Below are 26,384 nucleotides of genomic sequence, written 5' to 3'. Positions count from 1 at the left end.
CATTCGCATTCTTGTAAGAGTAACACGGCAGTCAAAAATTTTCTACGAATCTCGTCTGGCAATCTCAAACGAATTTAAAAATTATTCTCGTCTTTTAGTAGACGAAATATCCGAATAGTGCATGCTATAAAATCGGAAATTTCCGCAGAAAACCTCATGCAAACCACTTGAGAGCGTTTCTTGTTTGCGCCGAAATTTCAAGCGATTCTAAGAATTAGTTATAGGAGCGGATTTTCCGAGCTTTTGAATACTAAAAAAAAAGCGCTAGGTTCACGGTTCTCAATTCAGTTGATTCAACTTTTTTGCGGCGTCAAGAACCTGCCTGAAAAGAGTGATCTCACAGTACGCTGAGGTACGGTTATTTCGTTTAGTATGATATTAACACAATTCTTCGAATCATTTGACATTTGTAAACAAACATCTGATACTCTTAAAAGGCTTAGAGTAACCGTCCAGTGAAGGCTATGGCCGCCGGGCTTTCAGTCACTTCAGGGCATTCACGGAAATTCCGAAAAAAAGCATTGTCACGGTCGTGATTGTTCTCACGGCCGGAATTTTAGAAAACGCTTACTTGCCGGCATACTTTTCATGTGGCTGCATTGACTCAAAGTGGCTGACATGGATCTATGTTTGCACCAGCTTTTCTTCGGAAGTTTATGCATGGTAACATTGCTTCAAGGTAAGTTTAATGCTGATAGCATATACGTGTAGATTATAATGGCAATAAGATAGAGAGAATCATAATCTCCCAATGTTTTGAAATTGGATAGCGAAACCGGAAAGTTTTGCTGCGACGTACTATATATCATGCCTTTACCAACAAAGTGTGGTACGAAGCGTTGCATTAACAACTCACTATAAAACTGTTAGAACTGTCTGAAATGACTAATCGTACACTATTGAGTTCGAGGAAGTTTTCTAAAGGCTTCCACGGCCATTGAATTAATCCGTATAACTATTCAAGAGTTTCCGGCTTTTCTCGAAAATATCATACGAGTAACTTGAATTGACGCAAAGCTGCTTGACATCCCAGAGAACGACTGCGAGCAAGACTGTAGCAACCCCAGATGAAAGGCAGTGAGCAAAGCAGGACCGAGGAAAACGTTAAGGAAAAAAATAATTTTATGCTTTCTAAGGAATTTGGCGAATGGTTGGACGGGTTTCCCGTCTCTAACGGCGCCAGACCTCAATTCGAGCGTAACGTTTGGCAACTTAGAGCTCCGAAAATATTTAATTCGCTGTTGAGGTTCCCTTACTCAGACCACACAAATATTGGTTATTTTGATTTATACTTCATGGTATATACCTCGATTTCCGATTTTTCCTCGAGTTTTTTTTCTTCGATGAGCGAAGGCTCATTCTCGAACAACGGCTGATAATCGTAGGCTAAGAAATGTACAAAGATTTAAACGCACTAGCTTTTTTACTCATTAAATTTTCTGTTTCAACACTCTCGTCACCAACATGTACTGTCTCGGCTTGTCCAAAGTCCCGAATATAACATGAGGAAATCATGTCAATCAGAACCATCGATAAATTTGAAATTGTTTTATGGATGAGTCAAAATTTTTCACTTTTTAGTAAGGGTATTCACACCAAAACTCTGTGATGAGACAGTGGTGGATGAATTTCTCTGGAATGAAAACCTCGACATACGACGGTGGCAAATTTATCGATCTACAATTACTTAAAAAAAAAAAAAAAAGCAGAGAACGACTACGTACATGAATTTAAATGCATCGACATGAGGATTTTGATGGCCAAACACGATACACTTTAACGGTGCTAATTCGCGACATAATGGATCACCTTGGAAATTTGAAATTTGTCTTGTAAACGAAAAGCATTGAAATCAGTTTGCTGGTTTGGGACTGAAGGGAATTGTTGATGATGGAAAAGAGATAACACGATTAGCGAGTCATAGGGGCCGGGCATTAAATTGTAAATTATTTAAGCTGAGAATAAGTTGAAAAAATGTTTATTAAAAATATTAGTCTTTTCTTCGTCAAAATTGTTTTGAAATATATGGATTGAATTGAAGTTTTTGAACTGTAAAAAAATATTACATTTCAAGCGATTGATCTCTTGATTAATTGGTTTTACACTTTTTGTACTTCTTTGATTTTAATAGTGTCTTGCAGTATAAACTTTACAAATGACAAACCAAAGAGTCCGATGAAGGCCACAGTGGACAAGGATGTCACTTTAGGCTGGAGCTTTTTATACAACGATTCGGGAGGCAATCCTGCCGGCCCATTTGGTGCCCCTGATGTGCACGAAATCGCCTTTGGCATCTATAAATCAATACATAATGGGAACTTCATGACCAAGAAGCTTGTTGTTGTAGACAGTGGTGGAAATTTTGAGGTGCGAGACGGATATGATAGCAAAATGGGTTGGAGCTACTCCAAATACAGACTAACATTCACTCTTAAAAACTTTGCTATTCAAGATCAGGCGTTGTATGGAGTGAATGTTGAGCTTGGCTTGAGTTAGATGCCACTCAAGCATTCTGTGATTTTTACCACAGGACCCTCATACGTGGTTCAACATGGCAGCTCGATCATCCGTAATGGTAAGGCAAAGTAACTCAGTGATATCCTTGAGCAAGACTTGCCCGGCTTAAGGCTTAACCCTATTTGTGTATGAATGATGAAATGTAACCTGAAAAACTGAAATTCTACCTTTTTTTTTTAAAGAGTCAGCCTACATAATGGAGGATTTTGACCTATCGTTTACAAGATTAATACAGGACCGAATTGTTGGCCGTGCCAAGTACACACTCTCCAAAAATAACGTAGCCATTCTCATTATTGGAAAGGACAGAGTAGACAAAAAGTTCAGTTGCTATCAAGTTACTGAAATCCCCAGTACACCCTGTCCTGTTGATGACTTCTCAGTGAACGAAACTTACGTTTTTTTTAAACTAAGAAATGTAAGTTTACAAGATGCTGGTCGATACCTCTGTGAAAAGTTTCTTCCGAGGCTCCATGATACGATATTGGAGGAAATCAATCTTAATGTACAAGGTAACGAATGCAAGTATGTTTTTTTTAATTTACTGACGCTAAAGCCAGGCTACAGCTTTAACCAAAGCTGAATTTAAGAAAAGAAAGAAAGAAAGAAGAAAGAAAGTGTTAAGCACTCTAAACAACAAACGTGTCTAGTTACAATGATAAGGTTGAGATCGGACGTCAGCATTATCAGGCGCCTCTGGCAGCTGCTTCAGTCCATGTAACGATCTCACCTTCCCACCCATCCCACCCCAGGGGAGGACATCCACCACACAGTATTCTCGTGCGTGGGAAATTAACGTCTCCTACCCCTAACCCTGCAGGAGACGGGGCCTACGGTTTATTCGTCCTTATCCGAGAAGACTAGAATATCTATCCATTTCTTGATATTATAGAAAGGTAGCAAATTCTCCTCACTTATTTTAAGACCATGAGTATTGGTCCGATCGGGGCTCGAACCCTCGACCTCCCGCACAACACAATCCGGCGCTCTAACCAATTGAGCTAACCGGTTAATTTGGTCATTCAATGATATTTGATGATGATTATTTGCTCAACTTAACTCGTGATACTTTTGAGCTGCTCCCAATGCACTGACCCTTCGAATTTACTAGTTAGGCCGACAAATTTTTTTTCTCATCTATGGGATGTTTTAAAATCAGTTTCTCCTGGTAAATTTCCGATCAGCTAACTTGAACTTGTCAATAATCTTTGCCTTCTGCTTTTCTTGCCTTCTCTTAGAAAGACCAACCGTAAAAATAACAAATGATGAGACATCAACTCCCAGGGTAAAGAGCAGTTATTCCGGTTAGTATCGATTATAAAACCTATGAGTAAACTCATATAGTCCAAACAGTGAGCTGATAGGAAATTAGAGTATGAAAAGATAAACTCATAATACAAAATATGTACAAAAAGAAAAAAGCAGAAATGCTTGATTTATGCGAGAAAGCTGTAGCAATGAAGAAGATCGAACTATTCTCTACTGCCAAAGCCTGTAAAAAAGATATTCAAGGAGAAACTAAAAACAAGTGAGCGCAAATTACCAGTGCCTAAAATGGTTAGTGAGCTGAACTCCGGGCTGAGAGGTTCACGTTTGGCCGCGTAATTGTGTTGCGTTTTTGGCCAATACACAAAACTCACACAGTACCCACTGTCTCCACCCGGTAGTATGAATGAGGAACAGAAAATTGTCAGGGAAGCCTAATGAAATGCTAGAGGGTAAGCTGGCACCTCACCTAGGGGCGGAGTAGTTATGCTGTTATACTCCTTAATGGCTTCATGCTACAGTGTATGAAATAGGGATAAGCTCCGGCTAGATTGTCCACTTGACTTGCGTACATCATGCAGACGAACCAACAAAGAAAATTAAGATTCAGATCTACGAGCATATCACTTTCATTGACATATCTCTCAATTGAGAGATATGTCAATGCTCGAAGTCCCTTCTTAAGACTAGTAAACAGCTGTAAAATTGATTTTGAACCTTAGAATTGTTACATTTTTTCCATGAATGTTTCAATTTCTTTCTTTTTTGGGGCAGTCACGATACCATCTGGGGTGAGCACTGTGTCTCCGGGTGTTCAAAGAATATCTGAAAAGCCACCAGTCAGAGGTAAGAGTTCAATGTAAAATTATGTTTGTTGGTTAAGTAAAGTTGAATTAAATTATTGAATTATTTGGATTTTTATTGAATAATTTTAAACTCAAGGCATGTTGAGGTGTTCCGAGCATTTGTAATTGTTTTTCGTTAAAAACCTGTAAGAATCAAGCCAGCCAGTTATTGCTGTTGTTGTTATTGTTGTTTTTTTGCACTCGTCATTTAATGTTTGTGTGCGTTGGAGTAGTTTACTTTGCTACAATTTTAAGTTTGGAGTAGATCTATTTGTAAGTGTAATGGGTTGATCAATATGAAGCTTTGATGTCTCCCTTAAATAATAATAATAATAATAATATAGATTTTTAGAGCGCCATATCCTAAAAGCTCTATGGCGCTTTACAATTTTGAAAATAAATAAAAAGTTACAAAAAACGATAAAAAGCTTGTCTAAAAAGAAGGGTCTTGAGGCTCCTTTTGAATGTGTCTAGTGCAGTCCCAGGCTGCCTCATCTGAATGGGCAGAGCATTCCACAGTCGCGGGGCAGCGACTGCGAAAGCTCTGTCACCATAGGTCTTCTGATTAGACCGAGGTACATGAAGAAGAGACAGAGAGGCAGACCTGAGACTACGACTAGGACTATTAACTCCCTTCCCCCTCCCCCCCCCCGGCAACTCGTGGCATTTGAACTTTTGAATATCGATTTGTTCAAATTCTTTCTTAGACCGAGGTACATGAAGAAGAGACAGAGAGGCAGACCTGAGACTACGACTACGACTATTAACTCCCTTCCCCCTCCCCCCCCGGCAACTCCTGGCATTTGAACTTTTGAATATCGATTTGTTCAAATTCTTTCTCTCGAGACATAAATTGTGCTCAAGTGCCCTACCCAAGTGCCAGATTTGATGGCTAATTTTTTCGTAAAAGGCAAGATCAGCCACCACTGACGAAGCTTTAAAACCTAGACCTTGCATATCTTTCCCCATCAACCATTCAAATGCGAAAGTGAAGTCTTTAAAATTACGTTTAAACACCTCTGCATTAAGAAATATAACACTTGTATTCTGCTGGAAAGACTTGACATTTCTAATTCAAATTCCCATGTAAGATTTAAATTCCCCACCCTTTACAGGCAAGGTTCACATTCTCCACCTTCCACAGGCAAGGTTCGAAGACATACGTTAGAACATGTGTTGTTACTTCTCTCGGTAAGGGTGGTTGAGTCTTAGTAAACAGAAACCCTCTGTATCATTTATCAGTCATGATAGATGTACAAGACAAGAAAAAGAACACAAAAGATTTTTACTCTCTCTTTCATTTTTTTTTATAGGTAATGAGGTTTTAGTGGTATTCACTGTAGCATTGATCATTATGTCTATACCGTGACTACTTTGGTTTGGAGTTAATGCATTTTCTCTCTGGAGAGAGCAACATGGACAGGAAAACAACACTGTTATCTCAATGGAGAAATCATAGATTATAAACCTTGGCGCCATGTATATTATCTAGTCCACACACATGATAGAATGGCGATGAATTATATATCAATAACAAGGCAACCCATGCCAATAAGGCACCAGCTTGATTGATGGCATCAGTCGAATCTGAACGTTTTGCACGAAAGATTTTAACAAGTTTTATTGCACGACCCGGGCAGTCAGGGGGCCAATAACTAAAATCAACCAATCAAAATGCTCTATTGCCGGTCCAATATTCTCTAAGTATTGGACCGGGCACTGTCCCGAATGGTCCCGAATGATACCGCACTTGTGCCTCTTTGAACTTCAGTCGTGTAATAAATCTCTTATTAACCAAGCTTGTTCGGAACCGTACCGGCAGAATATTTGCCCTCGGGCCGATATTCTCCCAGTACGGCCCTCGCACTTGCTTAATAAGATATATAAGGAGTTACGGATGAGAGATAACACTGATTTGGCCCCAATTGTTGATAATACATCTATTTAAAGAGCAGCGAATTGTTTGTTTGTCGTGTGTATCAAACTATTAAAATCCTATTTGAGTCCAGAGTTGCATGTTAAGACAGCTAGGATAGAAAAATAAAACACCTTACAGGTTTTGTAAAAAAAACGTTAACAAACGTTTCTCAAATACAAGATTTAATTATGAAGAAAAAAGTTGGAGGAAATGTCAGATTTCAAGTTGGAGCGTATGACTCAAAGAGACAGTCAACCTTGATATTCAGAAATTCCAAGGAGACGATAAAATTATGCATCAAACCAGAGATTCGTGGATGTTGTCAACCGCCAAAAACGAAGAGGTCAATCAATCAATCAATCAATCAATAAACTTTATTTAAGGAGGGACGCTCATTAACCCAAGGAGTTATCTAACATGAGGCTCTCAGGTTTGGATTGTTGATATATCAAGCCTAATCTTTTTATTTAAACTAAAATAGCATAACGTTACGTAACAGACGTATACCAAATGCTCTTAACCCCAGCTTCCAGTAAACTTCAGGGGAATAAGATTTATAGCAGTCAACGGAGACTTGCAAAAGACCGTAGCCGAGATTTGAAACTACCGAGATTAGGGCAGAAATTGGAAAAAAGGATGTAACATGAACGCTTTCTTTTTTGGGTATAATAGTCTAGAACTGGCGCTTTGCATGTATATGCCCTCCAGCGTTTTATGTCTTCCTTCCACGTACAAATGGGAAATAGGAAGTCATTTACTTTAACCGTCCAAAAGGGTGACTCAAAATATTTTTTAAAGACAGTGGCTCATATTCGTACTTCAAACACATGGTGTATTCCCTTCGAGTTATGATGCTTTCGAATCGTTTTTTGCATGGAGTCCAACAATTATTTACACCATGTGTCCATTTTCTGAGAAACGCTAATTTAAGAATGAGAGCTCAGAATAAATATATCTTATTAGACGTTTTGTTTTGGAGTATCACTGTGTATTTTTACGAGTTGTGCCGTATTTTGACGAGCCCTACTACGGGCTCGTCAAAATACAAATAACGAGTAAAAATACTCAGCGATACTACACAACAAAACGTTTAATAAGTTATTTATTATCCAACCCGCCAAATTGTTATTTCAGTGCGGGCGAGTTTCGTGGATATCGGTATTTACCTTGCGGGGAGTGCGTGACGGAAGTATGCGAAGCGGAACGGAATTGGCGCGTTGTCGTGTTGCTGTTTCTGTTCCTTCAATAAATGAAGAAATTTCTTGGTCGTCTAGCTGTTTTTCTTCGTTCGATTCATCTAATAAACTTGGATCTACATTTTCCAGCCATTCCGACTCTTCGTCGTTAGAAATATGATTCAAATTGTCCGCCATTTTTTTTTCGTAACTTCAATCGAATTCTTCGCTTGCGCGATGCAAGGAAACCTGTCTAACCGGTTCTCTGGAGTACAAATACCGCGTGATATTTGCGCTCGTCTAGGGCGTTATTTGTACTCTAAGGAGTGTAGTTGGATAATAAAGGAATAAATTAGAAATCTAACCTATGCATGTCTTTCACTTGATAACTGTGTAATTTCCAGCCTTGTATTGTAGCTTACCAGGTACTAGATAAACACATCTTTGGCGCGGAAAGGGAGGAATTTGGAATAGGCTTAGAATAGAAAGAAATTTGGAATTGTTTGTTGGTATTGTCGGAGGAAGAGGTTAAGTGCACTGTTAAAAAAGGTTCTAGCTCCTCCTCTTCTCTTCTCCACTTGCTTTCGAAACTCTAAGTTCTAAAATATTATTTGTTTGGGCTGGGCAGCGTCGCATTACGAAATTTCCTTCTTAGAAGGCAGCCTAACTTATAGTTCCCGTTCACACCCAAATAATTACGTTCTGCAATTGGTATTCATCACAACAAATGAATGGGGAAACCCCCGATAGGCTAATGGTTTTTTCTGGGAAACATGAATTTTTACGAATGTAAAGAATAGCGTTCTACTTAAAGCGAAATTCTGTGCACTCTGTTTGGATTCTGATTTACTGTGGATTTTAGCTTGAAGGATGCCTTATTTTTAGTGAATAACTTCGTGTTTACTGTAAAATTTTAACTATGTTATTGCAAACTTGCATTGCATGAGAAAACGATCCTCCCGCGCAGTGTCAACTAGAAACCGTCACCATGTTTCCAGTTATTCTTTTGATGTCCTTGTGGCTGTCAGGTACGTTGAACATCATGACAACCCTTTACGTTAAATGATTCGCTACTGAGCGATTTATGGAGAAAATCACAAAGACAACGCATTAGTTTCATCGAGAACATGGAGAAAAGAGTGAAAGGTCTACGTTTAATAAACGCGGAAACCAGGGAAGCATAATCGTTACACTGAAATGACGCCTACGCTTCAAAGTCGAAGCTCGCGAAATACGTAGGTCAAAGCCACTATTTGATACCTTGCCAGCGTAATTTAAGCGAGAGAAACAGAATCAAAAGCGACTGATAGATGATGTACAGGAAAAAGAAGTCAGCTGAGGATATTATCTATTTTGATTCAGGGTAACTATCTGCTAAAGTGAAAGCGAAAAGTAAGAGGAGGGTATTCAGTGTTTTATCCGAAGCGGATGGAATAACATCGTAACTCTGTCGAAATTAGGTACACTTTGAATTTTGCACCCCTAGAGACTCACTGTAGAGATATGAAAAACTGAGACAGCTACGGTGTTTAAAAACAGAAACTGAAAGAGTACTATATTTTCTATCTTTGAAGCGGGTTGAAGCTGTGCTTGTGGCAGAAATTCGCCACAAGGCATATCATAAATTATCGAACGAAGATGATTTCTCACGAAATTTTTTTAACAGTCTCTCTTTTGTTTCATCGGAGAAAATATGCAAATACTCAAGAACGATCCAACTTAAATTTCTGAGGATCATTTATGTCGTTTCCTTTCAAGCAAGTCGTTTGTAAACATCGATCCTATTTTTCTGAGAAAAAGCCAGAACGAAATTTGCATATCTTTAAGTGAGTTTACCTGAACGAATTACTGTGTTGGAAAGGAAAGAATCTTGGAACCACCGAGCTGGAGATGGAATACGCGGAAACAGCGAAAGGGCAATTACATTTGAATAAGTATGATGTAAAAAATGCGAAAATATGGGAAAAATAGATCATTTCAAAAGCAATTTCCATGGAAGAGAAAAAAGTTGGATTGGTGAAGATATCGTTATGACATAAAGGAGTACTAAACAAAGCTTCGACCATTCAACTAAAGGAGCGATTTAATAGCTCAAGTGGTTACTTTTGACTCTTAATTCGCTGTTGAGGTTCCCTTACTCAGACCACACAAATATTGGTTATTTTGATTTATACTTCATGGTATATACCCCGATTTCCGATTTTTCCTCGAGTTTTTTTTCTTCGATGAGCGCAGGCTCATTCTCGAACAACGGATGATAATCGTAGGCTAAGAAATGTACAAAGATTTAAACGCACTAGCTTTTTTTACTCATGAAATCTTCTGTTTCGACACTCTCATCACCAACAAGTACTGTCTTGGCTTGTCCAAAGTCCCGAATATAACATGGGAAATCATTTCAATCAGAACCAATGATAACTTTGGAATTTTTTTATGGTTGAGTCAAAAATTTTCACCTTTTAGTAAGGGTATTCACACCAAAACTCTTGGATGAGACAGTGGTGGATGAATTTCTCTGGAATGAAAACCTCGACATATGACGGTGACAAATTTATCGATCTACAATTACTTAAAAAAAAAAAAACAAGCAAAGAACGACTACGTACATGAATTTAAATGCATCGAAATGAGGATTTAGATGGCCAAACACGATGCACTTTAACGGTGCTAATTCGCGACATAATGGATCACCTTGGAAATTTGAAATTTGTCTTGTAAACGAAAAGCATTGAAATCAGTTTGCTGGTTTGGGACTGAAGGAAATTGTTGATGATGGAAAAGAGATAACACGATTAGCGAGTCATAGGGGCCGGGCATTAAATTGTAAACCATTTAAGCTGAGAATGAGTTGAAACAATGTTTATTAAAAATATTAGTCTTTTCTTCGTCAAAATTGTTTTGAAATATATAGGTTGAATTAGAGATATTACATTTCAATCGATTGATCTCTTGATTAATTGGTTTTGCACTTTTTGTACTTCTTTGATTTTAATAGTGTCTTGTAGTATAAGCTTTACAAATGACATACCAAAGAGTCCGATAAAGGCCATAGTGGACAAGGATGTCACTTTAGGCTGGAGCTTCTCATACAACTATTTGGGAGGTAAACCGGCTGGCCCATTTAGTGCCCCTGGCGTGCATGAAATCACCTTTGGCATCTATGGATCAATACATGATGGGAACTTCATGACCAAGAAGCTTGTTGTTGTAGACAGTGGTGGAAATTTTACGGTGCGAGACGGATATGACAGGAAAATGGGTTGGAGCTACTCAAAATACAAACTAACATTCACTCTTAAAAACTTTGCTATTCAAGATGGGGCGTTGTATGGAGTGAACGTTGAGCTTGGCTTGAGTCAGATGCCACTCAAGCATTCTGTGATTGTTACCACAGGACCCTCATACGTGGTTCAACATGGCAGCTCGATCGTCCGTAATGGTAAGGCAAAGTAACTCATTGATATCCTTGAACAAGACTTGCCCGGCTTAACCCTATTCAGTTGTGTATGAATGATGAAATGTAACCTGAAAAACTCTGAAATTCTACCTTTTTTTAAGAGTCAGCCTACATAATGGAGGATTTTGACGTATCGTTTACGAGATCTATACAGGACCGAACTGTTGCCCGTGCGAAGTACACACTCTCCAAAAATAACGAAGACATTGTCATTATCGGAAAGGACAGAGTAGACCAAAGGTTCAGTTGCTATAAAGTTACTGAAATCCCCAGTACACCCTGTCCTGTTGATGACTTCTCAGTGAACGAAACTTACGTTTCTTTTAAACTAAGAAATGTAACTTTACAAGATGCTGGTCGATACCTTTGTGAAAAGTTTCTTCCGAGGCTCCATGATACGATATTGGAGGAAATCAGTCTTAATGTACAAGGTAACGAATGCAAGTATGTTTTTTATAATTTACTGACGCTAAAGCCAGGCTACAGCTTTAACCAAAGCTGAATTTAAGAAAGACTGTTCATTTTCTTTAATTTGGTCATTCAATGATATTTGATGATGATTATTCGCTCAACTTAACCCGCGATACTTTTGAGCTGCTCCCAATGCACTGACCCTTCGAGTTTACCAGTAAGGCCGACAAATTTTTTTTTTCTCATCTATGGGATGTTTTAAAATCAGTTTCTCCTGGTAAATTTCCGATCAGCTAACTTGAACTTGTCAATAATCTTTGCCTTCTGCTTTTCTTGCCTTCTCTTAGAAAGATCAACCGTAAAAATAACAAATGATGAGACATCATCTCCCAGGGTAAAGAGCAGTTATTCCGGTTAGTATCGATTATAAAACCTATGAGTAAACTCATATAGTCCAAACAGTGAGCTGATAGGAAATTAGAGTATGAAAAGATAAACTCATAATACAAAATATGTACAAAAAGAAAAAAGCAGAAATGCTTGATTTATGCGAGAAAGCTGTAGCAATGAAGAAGATCGAACTATTCTCTACTGCCAAAGCCTGTAAAAAAGATATTCAAGGAGAAACTAAAAACAAGTGAGCGCAAATTACCAGTGCCTAAAATGGTTAGTGAGCTGAACTCCGGGCTGAGAGGTTCACGTTTGGCCGCGTAATTGTGTTGCGTTTTTGGCCAATACACAAAACTCACACAGTACCCACTGTCTCCACCCGGTAGTATGAATGGGGGGCAGCAAATTGTCAGGGAAGCCTAATGAAATGCTAGAGGGTAAGCTGGTACCTCACCTAGGGGCGGAGTAGTTATGCTGTTATACTCCTTAATGGCTTCATGCTACAGTGTATGAAATAGGGATAAGCTCCGGCTAGATTGTCCACTTGACTTGCGTACTTCATGCAGACGATCCAACAAAGAAAATTAAGATTCAGATCTACGAGCATATCACTTTCATTGACATATCTCTCAATTGAGAGATATGTCAATGCTCGAAGTCCCTTCTTAAGACTAGTAAACAGCTGTAAAATTGATTTTGAACCTTAGAATTGTTACATTTTTTCCATGAATGTTTCAATTTCTTTCTTTTTTGGGGCAGTCACGATACCATCTGGGGTGAGCACTGTGTCTCCGGGTGTTCAAAGAATATCTGAAAAGCCACCAGTCAGAGGTAAGAGTTCAATGTAAAATTATGTTTGTTAGTTAAGTAAAGTTGAATTAAATTATTGAATTATTTGGATTTTTATTGAATAATTTTAAACTCAAGGCAAGTTGAGGTGTTCCGAGCATTTGTAATTGTTTTTCGTTAAAACCTGTAAGAATCAAGCCAGCTAGTTATTGCTGTTGTTGTTATTGTTGCTTTTTTGCACTCGTCATTTAATATTTGTGTGCGTTGGAGTAGTTTACTTTGCTACAATTTTAAGTTTGGAGTAGATCTATTTGTAAGTGTAATGGGTTGATCAATATGAAGCTTTGATGTCTCCCTTCCCCCTCCCCCCCCGGAAACTCCTGGCATTTGAACTTTTGAATATCGATTTGTTCAAATTCTTTCTCTCGAGACATAAATTGTGCTCAAGTGCCCTACCCGAGTGCCAGATTTGATGGTTAATTTTGTCGTAAAAGGCAAGATCAGCCACCACTGACGAAGCTTTAAAACCTAGACCTTGCATATCTTTCCCCATCAGCCATTCAAATGCAAAAGTGAAGTCTTTAAAATTACATTTAAACGCCTCTGCATTAAGAAATATAACACTTGTATTCTACTGGAAAGACTTGACATTTCTAATTCAAATTCCCATGTAAGGCTTAAATTCCCCACCCTTTACAGGCATGGTTCACATTCTCCACCCTCCAGTGGCAAGGTTCGAAGACATGCGTTAGAACGTGTGTTGTTACTTCTCTCGGTAAGGGTGGTTGAGTCTTAGTAAACAGAAACCCTCTGTATCATTTATCAGTCATGATAGATGTACAAGACAAGAAAAAGAACACAAAAGATTTTTACTCTCTCTTTCATTTTTTTTATAGGTAATGAGGTTTTAGTGGTATTCACTGTAGCATTGATCATTATGTCCGTACCGTGACTACTTTGGTTTGGAGTTAATTAATGCATTTTCTCTCCGGAGAGAGCAACATGGACAAGAAAATGACCTGTTAGATAATTAAGCAATAAAGTACACTTTCTATCGGTTTACTGGCTGATAAACCGTGCCTGAATGTTGCGAGGACATGAGGAAATTATTTAAACCACGAGGCGCAGGCTGCCGGGTGTGGCAAATAATTCTTCACAAGAGCACTTAGACTGGAGTATTAATTTATATAATATATAAATATAAATGATAATATTTTGCCATGGATGCGTAGGGTTTGATGTTTGTAATGTATATCTTTCAGCTTTCAGAATTTCAACTTTGTATTAATTGGAACTTTTTACCATATTTATTCTTAAGCCCTCAAAAGTTGTAACGGGTGAGTCTGTAACCTGACTTCCCTTGTTTGCGGTTGTGTGATTACATGCAGTTACCACATTGTTACATGTTATGTTGTTTGGATGGCATTAAATACTCAGGTCTAAGATTTCAATATTGCATGGTATTTTTACAAATGCTTAAACCCAAACTAAACATTGATACAAGGAATTTGTCGCAAGTTCTGAGGAATCTGGAAAAGCAAGGACTCTCCCACAAATAGAACTGAAATTAATGAGCACCCCCTCCTTTTAATTTTAATTTGACCTGCCTCCTTCCCTACAATGTCTAGGGGCACATAGACAAGGAGCACCCTTTTAGTGTTTTGACGCATGAAGAAAATGGTTGGGTCGAAATTACAAAGATTTGTCAGCTTGTTACAGCATAAGTGGAAAAATGGACTCCCTGAGACAAAACTGTGCATTCAATGTTGGTATAACTTGAGTTGTAGCATGAGTTGGCCAATCTATAATAACAATAATAACAATAATAATAATAATAATAATAATAATAATAATACGATTACCTCTAGGGCGCCTAATCCTGAAGTTTTAGGCACTGTACAAAAGTCTATGGATAATAACACATTTTTACTTATCAAATAAAATTATAATAGTCAAAACTCTCACAAATAAAATATTATCATTAGAAAACTATTAGAAAATATGTTTAAAATCTTTTTCTTTAAGTGCAAATTAGGTTTAATTGATCTGAAAAGAAACTACCTCTTTTGAGTTTTGTAGTGGGCGCTCGCGCCGTGGCGCCTCTGGTCTTTTTCTCAAAAATAAGAAAGCTAAAACCTCACTCTATAGCGATTCCCTTTTCATAAGAAATGAATTTTATAAGAAATGAATTCCCCACCCTTTACAGGCATGGTTCACATTCTCCACCCTCCACAGGCAAGGTTCGAAGACATGCGTTAGAACATGTGTTGTTACTTCTCTCGGTAAGGGTGGTTGAGTCTTAGTAAACAGAAACCCTCTGTATCATTTATCAGTCATGATAGATGTACAAGACAAGAAAAAGAACACAAAAGATTTTTACTCTCTCTTTCATTTTTTTTTTATAGGTAATGAGGTTTTAGTGGTACCCAAGTGCAGGATCGCGGCTGGGCAAAGGGCTTTTGCCTTCCGTGGGGCTAAAAGTTATAATTTTTTACCCAAATTTATCAGAGACACAGATAGCCTAAGTGGTTTTAAAAAGAAAATTTTTAAGAATATTCTTAATTCGTAACATGTGACTTTAGTATTGAAATATAAGCTAATTTTTTTTTTTTTTTTTTTTTTTTAATATCATGTTATCTTATTATGACGTTTTTACGACTTAATATCTTATATTCATGTATGGCGGAAGAGCCCCCAGGGGGGAGCTATGCAATAAAGTATGTATGTATGTATGTATTCACTGTAGCATTGATCATTATGTCTATACCGTGACTACTTTGGTTTGGAGTTAATGCATTTTCTCTCCGGAGAGAGCAACATGGACAGGAAAATGACCTGTTAGATAATTAAGCAATAGAGTACACTTTCTATCGGTTTACATTTAAGTGAAAATTAGGTTTAATTGATCTGAAAAGAAACTACCTCTTTGAGTTTTGTAGTGGGCGCTCGCGCCATGGCGCCTCTGGTCATTTTCTCAAAAATGAGAAGCTAAAACCTCACTCTATAGCGATTCCTTTTTTGTAAGAATCTGTAACATATGGAACGCCTTACCAGATAACATAAGAGCAGAAAAAACTACCGTCTTTCGTCAAAAACTAAAGTCCTTCTTTTATCTAAGACTCAGCAAAGTCTTAAATCAAGACGACGTCCTTCCCTTTAAATTAGTTTGTGTAAAATGTCGTCGTTCCAATGCTCTTGATTCTTGTACATGTTAAACAACTTTTTTTTTGTTTTGTTTTGTTTTTAGCATGGAGGCTTGTAAGTGGTTGGGTTTCAATTTTGTCTGCTTTTAGGGGATAGGGTAAAATAATTTACCTAGTAGGGGACAACCTTGTCCTATTGTAAATTCACCTGCCATTGGTAAATTGTTAAACAAATAAATAAATAAAATAGAACTAATATGTAGCATTAAATGGGTATGTTTTAGGTTTAGATTTAAATTTGGATAGGGTTTCTAATCTTATTTGTGGAGGGAGATGGTTTCATAGGATAGGAGCTGCAATTGGAAACACCTGATCACCATAGTTCTTCAGCTTGCTCATGGGGACGCAGAGCTTGTTTGCTGACTCTGCCCATTGACTTCTCCTCTGAAGATTGCTTTCCAGATGTCGTGACTCAGGTATCCAGGAACCAGATCATACGTGGCGATTTATTGGTCAAGAGAAGGACCTTGAAAACAATTTTCTACCCAACAGGCAACCAATTTCAACATATGCCCAAGCCTTTTCAAAAGACTTTCAGGTTAAAATTTTGTCATAAAGAACCAGTGAAAGTGTTAGTAGATGGTGAAATAAATACTTTTTTCAGATCAACTAAGTTTATTATTGTGTTTTATGTCAAAATGTTGCTACAATTCCACCTCCCAGGAAATTCATTTATAGGGTGACATTAGATACTATTTAAAACTTTTCAACTTCTTTAAGGCCAATAACAACACCAACTCAACATTAAAACTAAAAAGAAAACTTGATCGATATTTGGAATTGATTTGTGAAATTTACATGTACAAATGAAATCCAGCTATTTTTATAGGTTGTTGCAAATATCTTCCTTGTCAAATCCTAAGTCTGATCTTTCTTTATTCAGTGTCAAGTTTGAAATATACTATTGTTCTAGCTAGTCTGCGCACGCGTTTAAATCAAACTTTCCCAGCGAAAGAAACATTCTAGACAAATTTCGTATTTCAGTAGCTAAAGTTTCCAAGAGCATGGATTGTTAGTTTAGATTAAAGACACTTACATTGTATGTGGTTATAGCAGAGGTTACCAAACTTATATAACAGAAAAATCTAAGAAAGACGCAGTGTATCAATCCCGAAACGCGAATACTCGAAAGTTAAAATATAACAGGTTTAACGTCATGTTAAAAGTGACTTTCTTTTTAATTTCTACGCTTACCAGAGGAGGTTGACACGTTAGAGAAAAATTGGAGGAGCTGCAGGCATACCTGGTGACATCAAGAGGAAATATAAAATTAAACAAACCCTTACGGTTCTGGCGTATGATATCACCGACTCACTACGCTAAGCTAATACCGTAAGATTTCAACCTATCGAATGTATTATCTAAAATTGTATTGCATCTAAGGTTTTCTTTTTGGAGCGAATGGGTATTAATGGTTTGAAAGACAGACGATAAACAACTCCCGCCTCTGTTAAGAACAGCTATTTTTTTCTTTATTTTTTTATTTATCTATCCTTTATTTATCAATCTTTTGCAAGATTGAAAAACGGTAATTTTAAATGCTACAAAAACGAATTCCTCACGGAAGAGGAATGTAAGGCACACTTCTCATTGACTGTGAATGCATCTGGTGACGTCATTGCTGCAATGAGAAATCTCTCAGATCCTTACTTTGGAAGCCATCTAATATCTGTATACCGTGAACTGGACTCCTTATGGATTAAAGTCTATAAGAAAGGTAAGCTGATCACTTTCTACTGTACTTGGAATACGTAATATGTACAGTGTCCAGAGGGTGTAACTGGCGTTAGACATATTTCATTTTACAAAAGTAATACTGCGAGGTACGAGCACAACTGGTACCGACTGTATCCCCGACACATGTGGTGCATACACACGGTACGGTTAAACCCAAGATTGGCCGGCCAAGCAAGTTTACCAAAGCAGGTTCAAATCTTCTCTTCTCTTCTCTCTTCTCTCCGGGGTTTAGAATGTCAGGCGATAGGATTCTTAGAAAAGCAAAAGCTTATAACTTTTTCTGTCACAACACTGTTATCTCAATGGAGAAATCATAGATTATAAACCTTGGCGCCATGTATATTATCTAGTCCACACACATGATAGAATGGCGATGAATTATATATCAATAACAAGGCAACCCATGCCAATAAGGCACCAGCTTGATTAATGGCATCAGTGGAATCTGAACGTTTTGCACGAAAGATTTTAACAAGATTTATTACACGACTCGGACAGTCAGAGGGCCAATAACTAAAATCAACCAATCAGAATGCTCTATTGCCGGTCCAATTTTCTCTAAGTATTGGACCGGGCACTGTCCCGAATGGTCCCGAATTATACCGCACTTGTGTCTCTTTGAACTTCAGTCGTGTAATAAATCCCTTATTAACCAAGCTTGCTCGGGACCGTACCGGCAGAATATCTGCCCTCGAGCCGATATTCTCCCAGTACGGCCCTCGCGCTTGCTTAATAAGATATATAAGTTACGGATGAGAGATAAAATTGATTTGGCTCCAATTGTTGATAATACATCTATTTAAAGAGCAGCGAATTGTTTGTTTGTCGTGTGTATCAAACTATTAAAATCCTATTTGAGTCCAGAGTTGCATGTTAAGACAGGTAGGCTAGAAAAATAAAACACCTGACAGGTTTTGTAAAAATAACGTTAACTGACATGATTAAACGAGGAGATATGTAGCCTATATATATTAACAAACGTTCTCAAATACAAGATTTAATTGTGAAGAATAACGCTGGAGGAAATGTCAGATTTCAAGTTGGAGCGTATGACTCAAAGAGACAGTCAACCTTGATATTCAGAAATTTCAAGGAGACGATAAAATTATGCATCAAACCAGAGATTCGTGGATGTTGTCAACCGCCAAAAACGAAGAGGTCAATCAATCAATCAATCAAGAAACTTTATTTAAGGAGGGACGCTCATTAACCCAAGGAGTTATCTAAATGATGAGGCCCTCAGGTTTGGATTGTTGATATATCAAGTCTAATCTTTTTATTTAAACTAAAATAGCATAACGTTACGTAACAGACGTATACCAAATGCTCTTAACCCCAGCTTCCAGTAAACTTCAGGGGAATAAGATTTATAGCAGTCAACGGAGACTTGCAAAAGACCGTAGCCGAGATTTGAAACTACCGAGATTAGGGCAGAAATTGGAAAAAAGGATGTAACATGAACGCTTTCTTTTTTGGGTATAATAGTCTAGAGCTGGCGCTTTGCATGTATATGCCCTCCAGCGTTTTATGTCTTCCTTCCACGTACAAATGGGAAATAGGAAGTCATTTACTTTAACCGTCCAAAAGGTGACTCAAAATATTTTTTAAAGACAGTGGCTCATATTCGTACTTCAGACACATGGTGTATTCCCTTCGAGTTATGATGCTTTCGAATCGTTTTTGGCATGGAGTCCAACAATTATTTACACCATGTGTCCATTTTCTGAGAAACGCTAATTTAAGAGTGAGAGTTCAGAATAAATATATCTTATTAGACGTTTTGTTTTGGAGTATTGCTGTGTATTTTTACGAGTTGTGCCGTATTTTGACGAGCCCGTAGGGCTCGTCAAAATACAAATAACGAGTAAAAATACTCAGCGATACTACACAACAAAACGTCTAATAAGTTTATTATCCAACCCGCCAAATCGTTATTTCAGTGCGGGCGAATTTCGTGGATACCGGTATTTACCTTGCGGGGAGTGCGTGACGGAAGTATGCGAAGCGAAACGGAATTGGCGCGTTGTCGTGTTGCTGTTTCTATTCCTTCAATAAATGAAGAAATTTCCTGGTCGTCTAGCTGTTTTTCTTCGTTCGATTCATCTAATAAACTTGGATCTACATTTGCCAGCCATTCCGACTCTTCGTCGTTAGAAATATGATTCAAATTATCCGCCATTTTTTTTTCGTAACTTCAGTCGAATTCTTCGCTCGCGCGATGCAAGGAAACCCGTCTAACCGGTTCTCTGGAGTACAAATACCGCGTGATATTTGCACTCGTCTAGGGCATTATTTGTACTCTACGGAGTGTAGTTGGATAATAAAGGAATAAATTAGAAATCTAACCTATGCATGTCTTTCACTAGATAACTGTGTAATTTCCAGCTTTGTAGCTTACCAGGTACTATATAAACACATCTTTGGCGCGGAAAGGGAGGAATTTGGAATAGGCTTAGAATAGAAAGAAATTTGGAATTGTTTGTTGGTATTGTCGGAGGAAGAGGTTAAGTGCACTGTTAAAAAAGGTTCTTGCTCCTCCTCTTCTCTTCTCCACTTGCTTTCAAAACTCTAAGTTCTAAAATATTATTTGTTTGGGCTGGGCAGCGTCGCATTACGAAATTTCCTTCTTAGAAGGCAGCCTAACTTATATGTTCCCTTCACACCCAAATAATTACGTTCTGCAATTGGTATTCATCACAACAAATGAATGGGGAAACCCCCGATAGGCTAATGGTTTTTTCTGGGAAACATGAATTTTTACGAATGTAAAGAATAGCGTTCTACTTAAAGCGAAATTCTGTGCACTCTGTTTGGATTCTGATTTACTGTGGATTTTAGCCTGAAGGATGCCTTATTTTTAGTGAATAACTTCGTGTTTACCGTAAAATTTTAACTTTGTCATTGCAAACTTGCATTGCATGAGAAAACGATCCTCCCACGCAGTGTCAACCAGAAACCGCCACCATGTTTCCAGTTATTCTTTTGATGTCCTTGTGGCTGTCAGGTACGTTGAACATACAACCCTTTACGTTAAATGATTCGCTACTGACCGATTTATGGAGAAAATCACAAAGACAACGCATTAGTTTCATCGAGAACATGGAGAAAAGAGTGAAAGGTCTACGTTTAATAAACGCGGAAACCAGGGAAGCACAATCGTTACACTGAAATGACGCCTACGCTTCAAAGTCGAAGCTCGCGAAATACGTAGGTCAAAGCCACTATTTGATACCTTGCCAGCGTAATTTAAGCGAGAGAAACAGAATCAAAAGCGACTGATAGATGATGTACAGGAAAAATAAGTCAGCTGAGGATATTATCTATTTCGATTCAGGGTAACTATCTGCTTTAGTGAAAGCGAAAAGTAAGAGGAGGGTATTCAGTGGGATGGAATAACATCGTAACTCTGTCGAAATTAGGTACACTTTGAATTTTCCACCCCAAGAGACTCACTGTAGAGATATGAAAAACTGAGACAGCTACGGTGTTTAAAAACAGAAACTGAAAGAGTACTGTATTTTCTATCTTTGAGGCGGGTTGAAGCTGTGCTTGTGGCAGAAATTCGCCACAAGGCATATCATAAATTATCGAACGGAGATGATTTCTCACGAAATTTTTTTAACAGTCTCTCTTTTGTTTCATCGGAGAAAATATGCAAATACTCAAGAACGATCCAACTTAAATTTCTGAGAATCATTTATGTCGTTTCCTTTCAAGCAAGTCGTTTGTAAACATCCTATTTTTCTGAGAAAAAGCCAGAACGAAATTTGCATATCTTTAAGTGTGTTTACCTTAACGAATTACTGTGTTGGAAAGGAAAGAATCTTGGAACCACCGAGCTGGAGATGGAATACGCGGAAACAGCGAAAGGGCAATTACATTTGAATAAGTATGATGTAAAAAATGCGAAAATATGGGAAAAATAGATCATTTCAAAAGCAATTTCCATGGAAGAGAAAAAAGTTGGATTGGTGAAGATATCATTATGACATAAAGGAGTACTAAACAAAGCTTCGACCATTCAACTAAAGGAGCGATTTAATAGCTCAAGTGGTTACTTTTGACTCTGGCTTTATGCGACATTGCACTTTCTATTTGTTTTTCCTTTCCATTTTATTTTCACGATTTTATAGCATTGTGCCAAGCAAGGTATCCCAGAATTGTTTCTGCACCAAGTGATCCTCTGATTGTCCGTAGAGAAGACAAAGCTACGCTTAACTGGACGCTTGGACTGCCTCCTTCAGAGACATGGAACAGTAGCATATTTGAAGTGGTGTTTGGAATCTGGAAAGATCCAGGATTCCTGAAAACAAAACTCTTGGCCATCGATAGATATGGTGAGGTACTGATAAGACCAAACTATGAGAGGAAGATTAGCTGCGACTTTAACATGACCAATCTCCATGTTGCATTCATACTCCATGATTTGAACATGAAGGACGAGAATGATTACTGTCTTCAGGTGGAGCTTGGTCTTCATCAGTCTCCTTTGACGGATCCTGTAAAGCTTCTTCTTGAGGGTAATATATTTTTTATATTTTATTTGCACAGGGATGCCACAGACCCGGAATGAGAGGGTACTTGGGTAAATATTTTCTGGATGTGTGCTGCTGGCCTCTCAGAACCCTTGCCCTATAATCATTCAGTGGCCTACCATAGATCCTATATTAGCCAGTTTTGAGTAAATGTAATTTTATTAATCCAATTCAGCAACTTTCTGTTTATACATCTACCTTGTAAACCCTTTCAAGTGGGTCATCCTAAAATTCATTGACACATTTGCAAATCCCTAGAGTTACTCACTAGAATCTACTCAACTCCAAAAACCCCGAAAATGTGTGACCCTATTCTAATAACCCTATTAAAAATGTCACCCCATTATAATAAATCCAGTCGTAAAAATGCGAACGGGCCCGTCCAGCGGCACATTCCCTTATTCTTTTTCCTTTGTTTATTGTTCTTTCAGTCAAACAGTACTAATTGCAGTAAAAATTAGGCGTGCGCTATGCTTCGTGTCAATTCGTTTAAACGTTACGTAACATAATATGTATTTAAACCGTATTGTTCATCGTAGTTTGTTCAGTTTTACCCAGTAAGTTCTGTTGTTTTTCGTCGTACCACTTTGTGCAGCTTTTTCGCCGGTAGACAGTGACTCGTCTATATCGCAACAAATGTAAGTTTTGTATTATGTAGTTTTCATCGTTATTTTCGTTGTAGCTTACCTATGTATATTTAGCTTAATTTATATTGTAATAGGTTTTCGTTGGCTATTTCCTTTGCATTTTTAACCGTTCCATTTCGTTTCGTTTCGTTCGATCCATGCCGGCCAGTGACACCATTTGTTGAAATTAAATATTTCATAACTCGCGTTAAAAATTGTTCCTTACAGAAGAGTTAGTCACCCATTGCAGTTACAGCCTATTACTAGGTATTGCTTCCCCCCCACCCACTCAGGGCCACAGATTGTCCCCTCATCGTAGAACAGCAACATCTCCTGGCTGCAAAGTGCATGGATTTTGCCATGACCCTATACAGTCTACGTTCTTGCTTGATTCACATATGCAAAGGATCTAATGACTCATTTGACCAGCGGTAAAAAGAAATCTCAAACTAGTCTCAGTTGCTATCTGCTGTATCAACTATATGAAGTCTTAAAAAAGACCATTCGTTGTTAAATACGCAAGGAATGGTCGGTCACACTCGAGACAACTAGTTGACCTTCTCTGACGTTCACTTCTAATTTAGAAAAACCTAACTCTCAAATATCTAAACAGATTCTCCTAAAATAATCAGTCCAAAAAAGAGAAACTTTTCCATAAACATTGGGGACAACTTGCGTATAAAAAGCAAGGCAAAGGGACTTCCTACACCAAACATAACATGGACGAGACAGGGGCGAATTGTCGGTAATGATACATTGGTTCTAAGTGGAGTGACGCCAAGCGACGGCGGAGTCTACCTGTGCAGCGCTCATAGTCAGGCTGGTGAAGACCATAAGGAGATTGTGGTTACAGTTATGGAACATAATTATGTATCAAAAGAGCCAACAGGTAATATGTTTGTCGACCTAACTGAATACCCATGAAAGGGCTACTCTGGGCCTTAAGTGGCCAATTTACAATTTCAACTTAGTTGATATAACCAAATTGCCTTGTTACCCCCACCGACGCAGCACCACGGTTTCTTTAGAAACTTTCAGCCTTTATTCAAATCAGCGAGTTTCCACTGTAGATGACTTAACACTGAATTACTCCATCGTTGTAACCAATCTCGAATCCAACAAGCGCAAATGGAATGATACCCTTTTATAAATTTTCATTTATTCCTGAACGTTTGGACATTTCAGTGGAGCTTTTTCCAACTCCGCAACAGTTGGAGCCGAGCTATGCATTTCCATTTAAGGTGACTCGGAATATGAGCTGATAACCTGATTTGACTGAACCAATCAGAACACTAGCAATGCAATAATCGGAGTTGAAACTTATTTAAAAATGGTGCATGTAGTGATTTGATTTTCATTCTAGATCGTTTCATCGGTACGCTCTGTGATAAGAAATCGAATTGGATCATTATCTATTCAATGAGTTCGACTATCTGATCTTTTGTAAAGTAAAGATTTCTTTCTCGCCAGTCATGTTATCGACCACATCATTGTCGTAACAATCGGGAAAACTGTTGTGTTGTCAGGTAATTATCTAATTCCCAACACAATCGCAAGCAGTTGACTTTACTCAACCAAGGTCTTACAATTTGGTATCCTCTCTCAATATCGATCTCTGGTTCGATTAGCTCTCCACATTAAAGAAAAAAGATGTTGCATTTTATTTATGAAATGAGTCTACATTGGCCAAACCACTCATCCACAACTTAATCACAGGAATATTGATGACCAAGATGGCTTCCCCTGGCATAGCCTTCCCTATCTGAGATCTCCTCAATTGTACTGCCATACTGTTGAATTTGTATTAACATTACTTCAGAATTGGCTAATAATGATGACGATGATGATAATCAACCATCCTGCTAAGGTGCTTTCTAACTTTTTCAGTTCCAGCTCCTCATACAACATCACATTACGCTGTGTGGCCAGTAGTCGTTGGTGTATCTGTTTTTTTAGTAGCTGCAGTGATTGTCTTTCGTTTGCGTGGGCGCTACTGCAAAAGGAACATCCCTTATGGGCCCCAAATTGACGTACAAGCATCATGAAGTATATCTTGCCTAGAGCTGACGAGGAGCCTCGGGGGGGTCAGTGACTGGAAGACGATATGGAAAAGCGAGCGAACAAGAGTATGCCTTGATTAGACAGAGCTGAATAATGAACTGCTACGTCAGCGGGTATGCGGTCAACAACGCGGGCTCAAGTATCCCAGGTCTAAAATTTAGCGAAATTAGCGGAAAATAATAAGGGCTGACCTTTAAAACCGAGGAACTCTGTTTTCGTCGAAGGCACTTTCCTATTTCCAAAGGTTTAAAGAAGAAAATCAATTTTTGAAAATTTTTAGGGGGTGTACCAAATTTTTGGAGGTTGTTCTGTAAAAGAAAAGCGGCAAGGAAAACGACGCCTCAAAGCAACAGAATAGGAAATCAACCATGCGAACGACTCAAAATCCGTGTTTCCGCGGCAAAACCTGGCTCATGCGTATACGTTATTCAGCTCTGTCCCTTGATTATCCTTTATCACAGAATCCACCATTAGCTGGGATACTGAAATGGTACCAAAATCGGCTATACAGTTTCTCCCATTTTTTCGCTTTCCTAGACTCTTGCCAGTTTCTACTGCTATGCGGTCTCTCAATTGTCTCCGCTGACCCGATAGTTCTTGTAAGTTATAGATAGAACTTGCGTCTTTATTGTAGTACACTGTAAGTCTGCTCTAAAATAATTGCTAAAGAAAAATAGAAAACTAAAATAAAATAAAACTAAAATAAAAATCATTTTTTGTTATGGACGGTACAGAATTTTCTGCAAAACAAGATATGCGGTTGCTTTGATAAAAACCATTTACAGGTTTTTGAATTAAAAATTTGACGCACCCATTTGATGAGTGCATTGGTAACCAAAATTCTCTTTGTTTAGCTTTAATTTATTTTACAGTGTTAGTTCAGAACACAACTCCTTCACCGAAAAAATTCCTAGAACAGGGGCATGGACTGGCTTCTTTGGTGAGCGCTTAATTAAAATTCAAACTTACGATCTTGCCCAATGTTAGTAGACTGTCACGCAGCAAGAATTTGCTGCGCTATTTGAATATTTTTTCAACAGCAACATTTTTAAAGATCTAGAATTTCACGAATGTTGACGAGTCACGTTGAAGGCCCAACAGTCAATCGGGGCCTTAAGAGGACTAACTAGCGGTCAAAATTTCTCTAGGAATCTCGTCTGGAAATCTTAAGTGATTTTAAAAATCATACTCGTCTTTCAATTAACGAAATATTCCTACGAAGACCGATGCAAATTGCTAAAATGGCCTACTCTTTCTGACCGTAGAACTTATCTATCTTTAATTGAGTGTTATAAAATTGTTTTTGGTTTTTACCATTTAGATTTTGGAACCTTTTTTGATTTTGCCACAACTAGATGTACGAGAGCAAATCATCAGTACAAACTTTACGTCAAACCAGCAAGACTTAATTGTTATAAACATTCGTTCTTCATTAGGATTGTTAAATTATGGAA

General features: G+C 38.1%; 3 protein-coding genes across 4 annotated transcripts; all 3 read left to right on the top strand.

Annotated features, from left to right (window-relative positions):
• Positions 1-6: 6 nt before the first annotated feature.
• Positions 7-7,510, top strand: LOC111341756 (uncharacterized). The gene is given in 6 exon segments (XM_088732674.1): positions 7-679; positions 2,132-2,575; positions 2,700-3,029; positions 3,756-3,821; positions 4,558-4,629; positions 5,942-7,510. Coding segments are annotated over 6 exon segments (1,029 nt in total). The 5' UTR covers positions 7-618; the 3' UTR covers positions 5,998-7,510.
• A 908-nt stretch (positions 7,511-8,418) lies between these two features.
• LOC148724165 (uncharacterized) lies at positions 8,419-25,744 on the top strand. Of its 2 annotated transcripts, none has more exons than XM_088732687.1 (4): positions 8,419-8,749; positions 21,842-22,228; positions 23,483-23,758; positions 24,757-25,744. In XM_088732687.1, the coding sequence occupies exons 1-4, from the start codon at positions 8,710-8,712 to the stop codon at positions 24,912-24,914; spliced, it is 861 nt and encodes a 286-aa protein (XP_088588813.1). In that variant the 5' UTR covers positions 8,419-8,709; the 3' UTR covers positions 24,915-25,744. The 2 variants fall into 2 exon arrangements, with proteins under 2 accessions (XP_088588813.1, XP_088588812.1); XM_088732686.1 differs by lacking the exon at positions 8,419-8,749 and adding an exon at positions 20,244-20,712.
• Positions 8,781-14,219, top strand: LOC148724166 (uncharacterized). Its single transcript, XM_088732676.1, has 6 exons — positions 8,781-9,655; positions 10,717-11,160; positions 11,280-11,609; positions 11,937-12,002; positions 12,739-12,810; positions 13,665-14,219. Coding segments are annotated over exons 1-6 (969 nt in total). The 5' UTR covers positions 8,781-9,654; the 3' UTR covers positions 13,721-14,219.
• Positions 25,745-26,384: the final 640 nt, after the last annotated feature.

The sequence above is a fragment of the Stylophora pistillata genome, chromosome 9, assembly GCF_964205215.1.
Source record: "Stylophora pistillata chromosome 9, jaStyPist1.2, whole genome shotgun sequence".
Taxonomy (NCBI): domain Eukaryota; kingdom Metazoa; phylum Cnidaria; class Anthozoa; order Scleractinia; family Pocilloporidae; genus Stylophora; species Stylophora pistillata.
The sequence above is the reverse complement of the archived record's forward strand: the minus strand, read 5'-3'. Positions and strand labels throughout refer to the sequence as shown.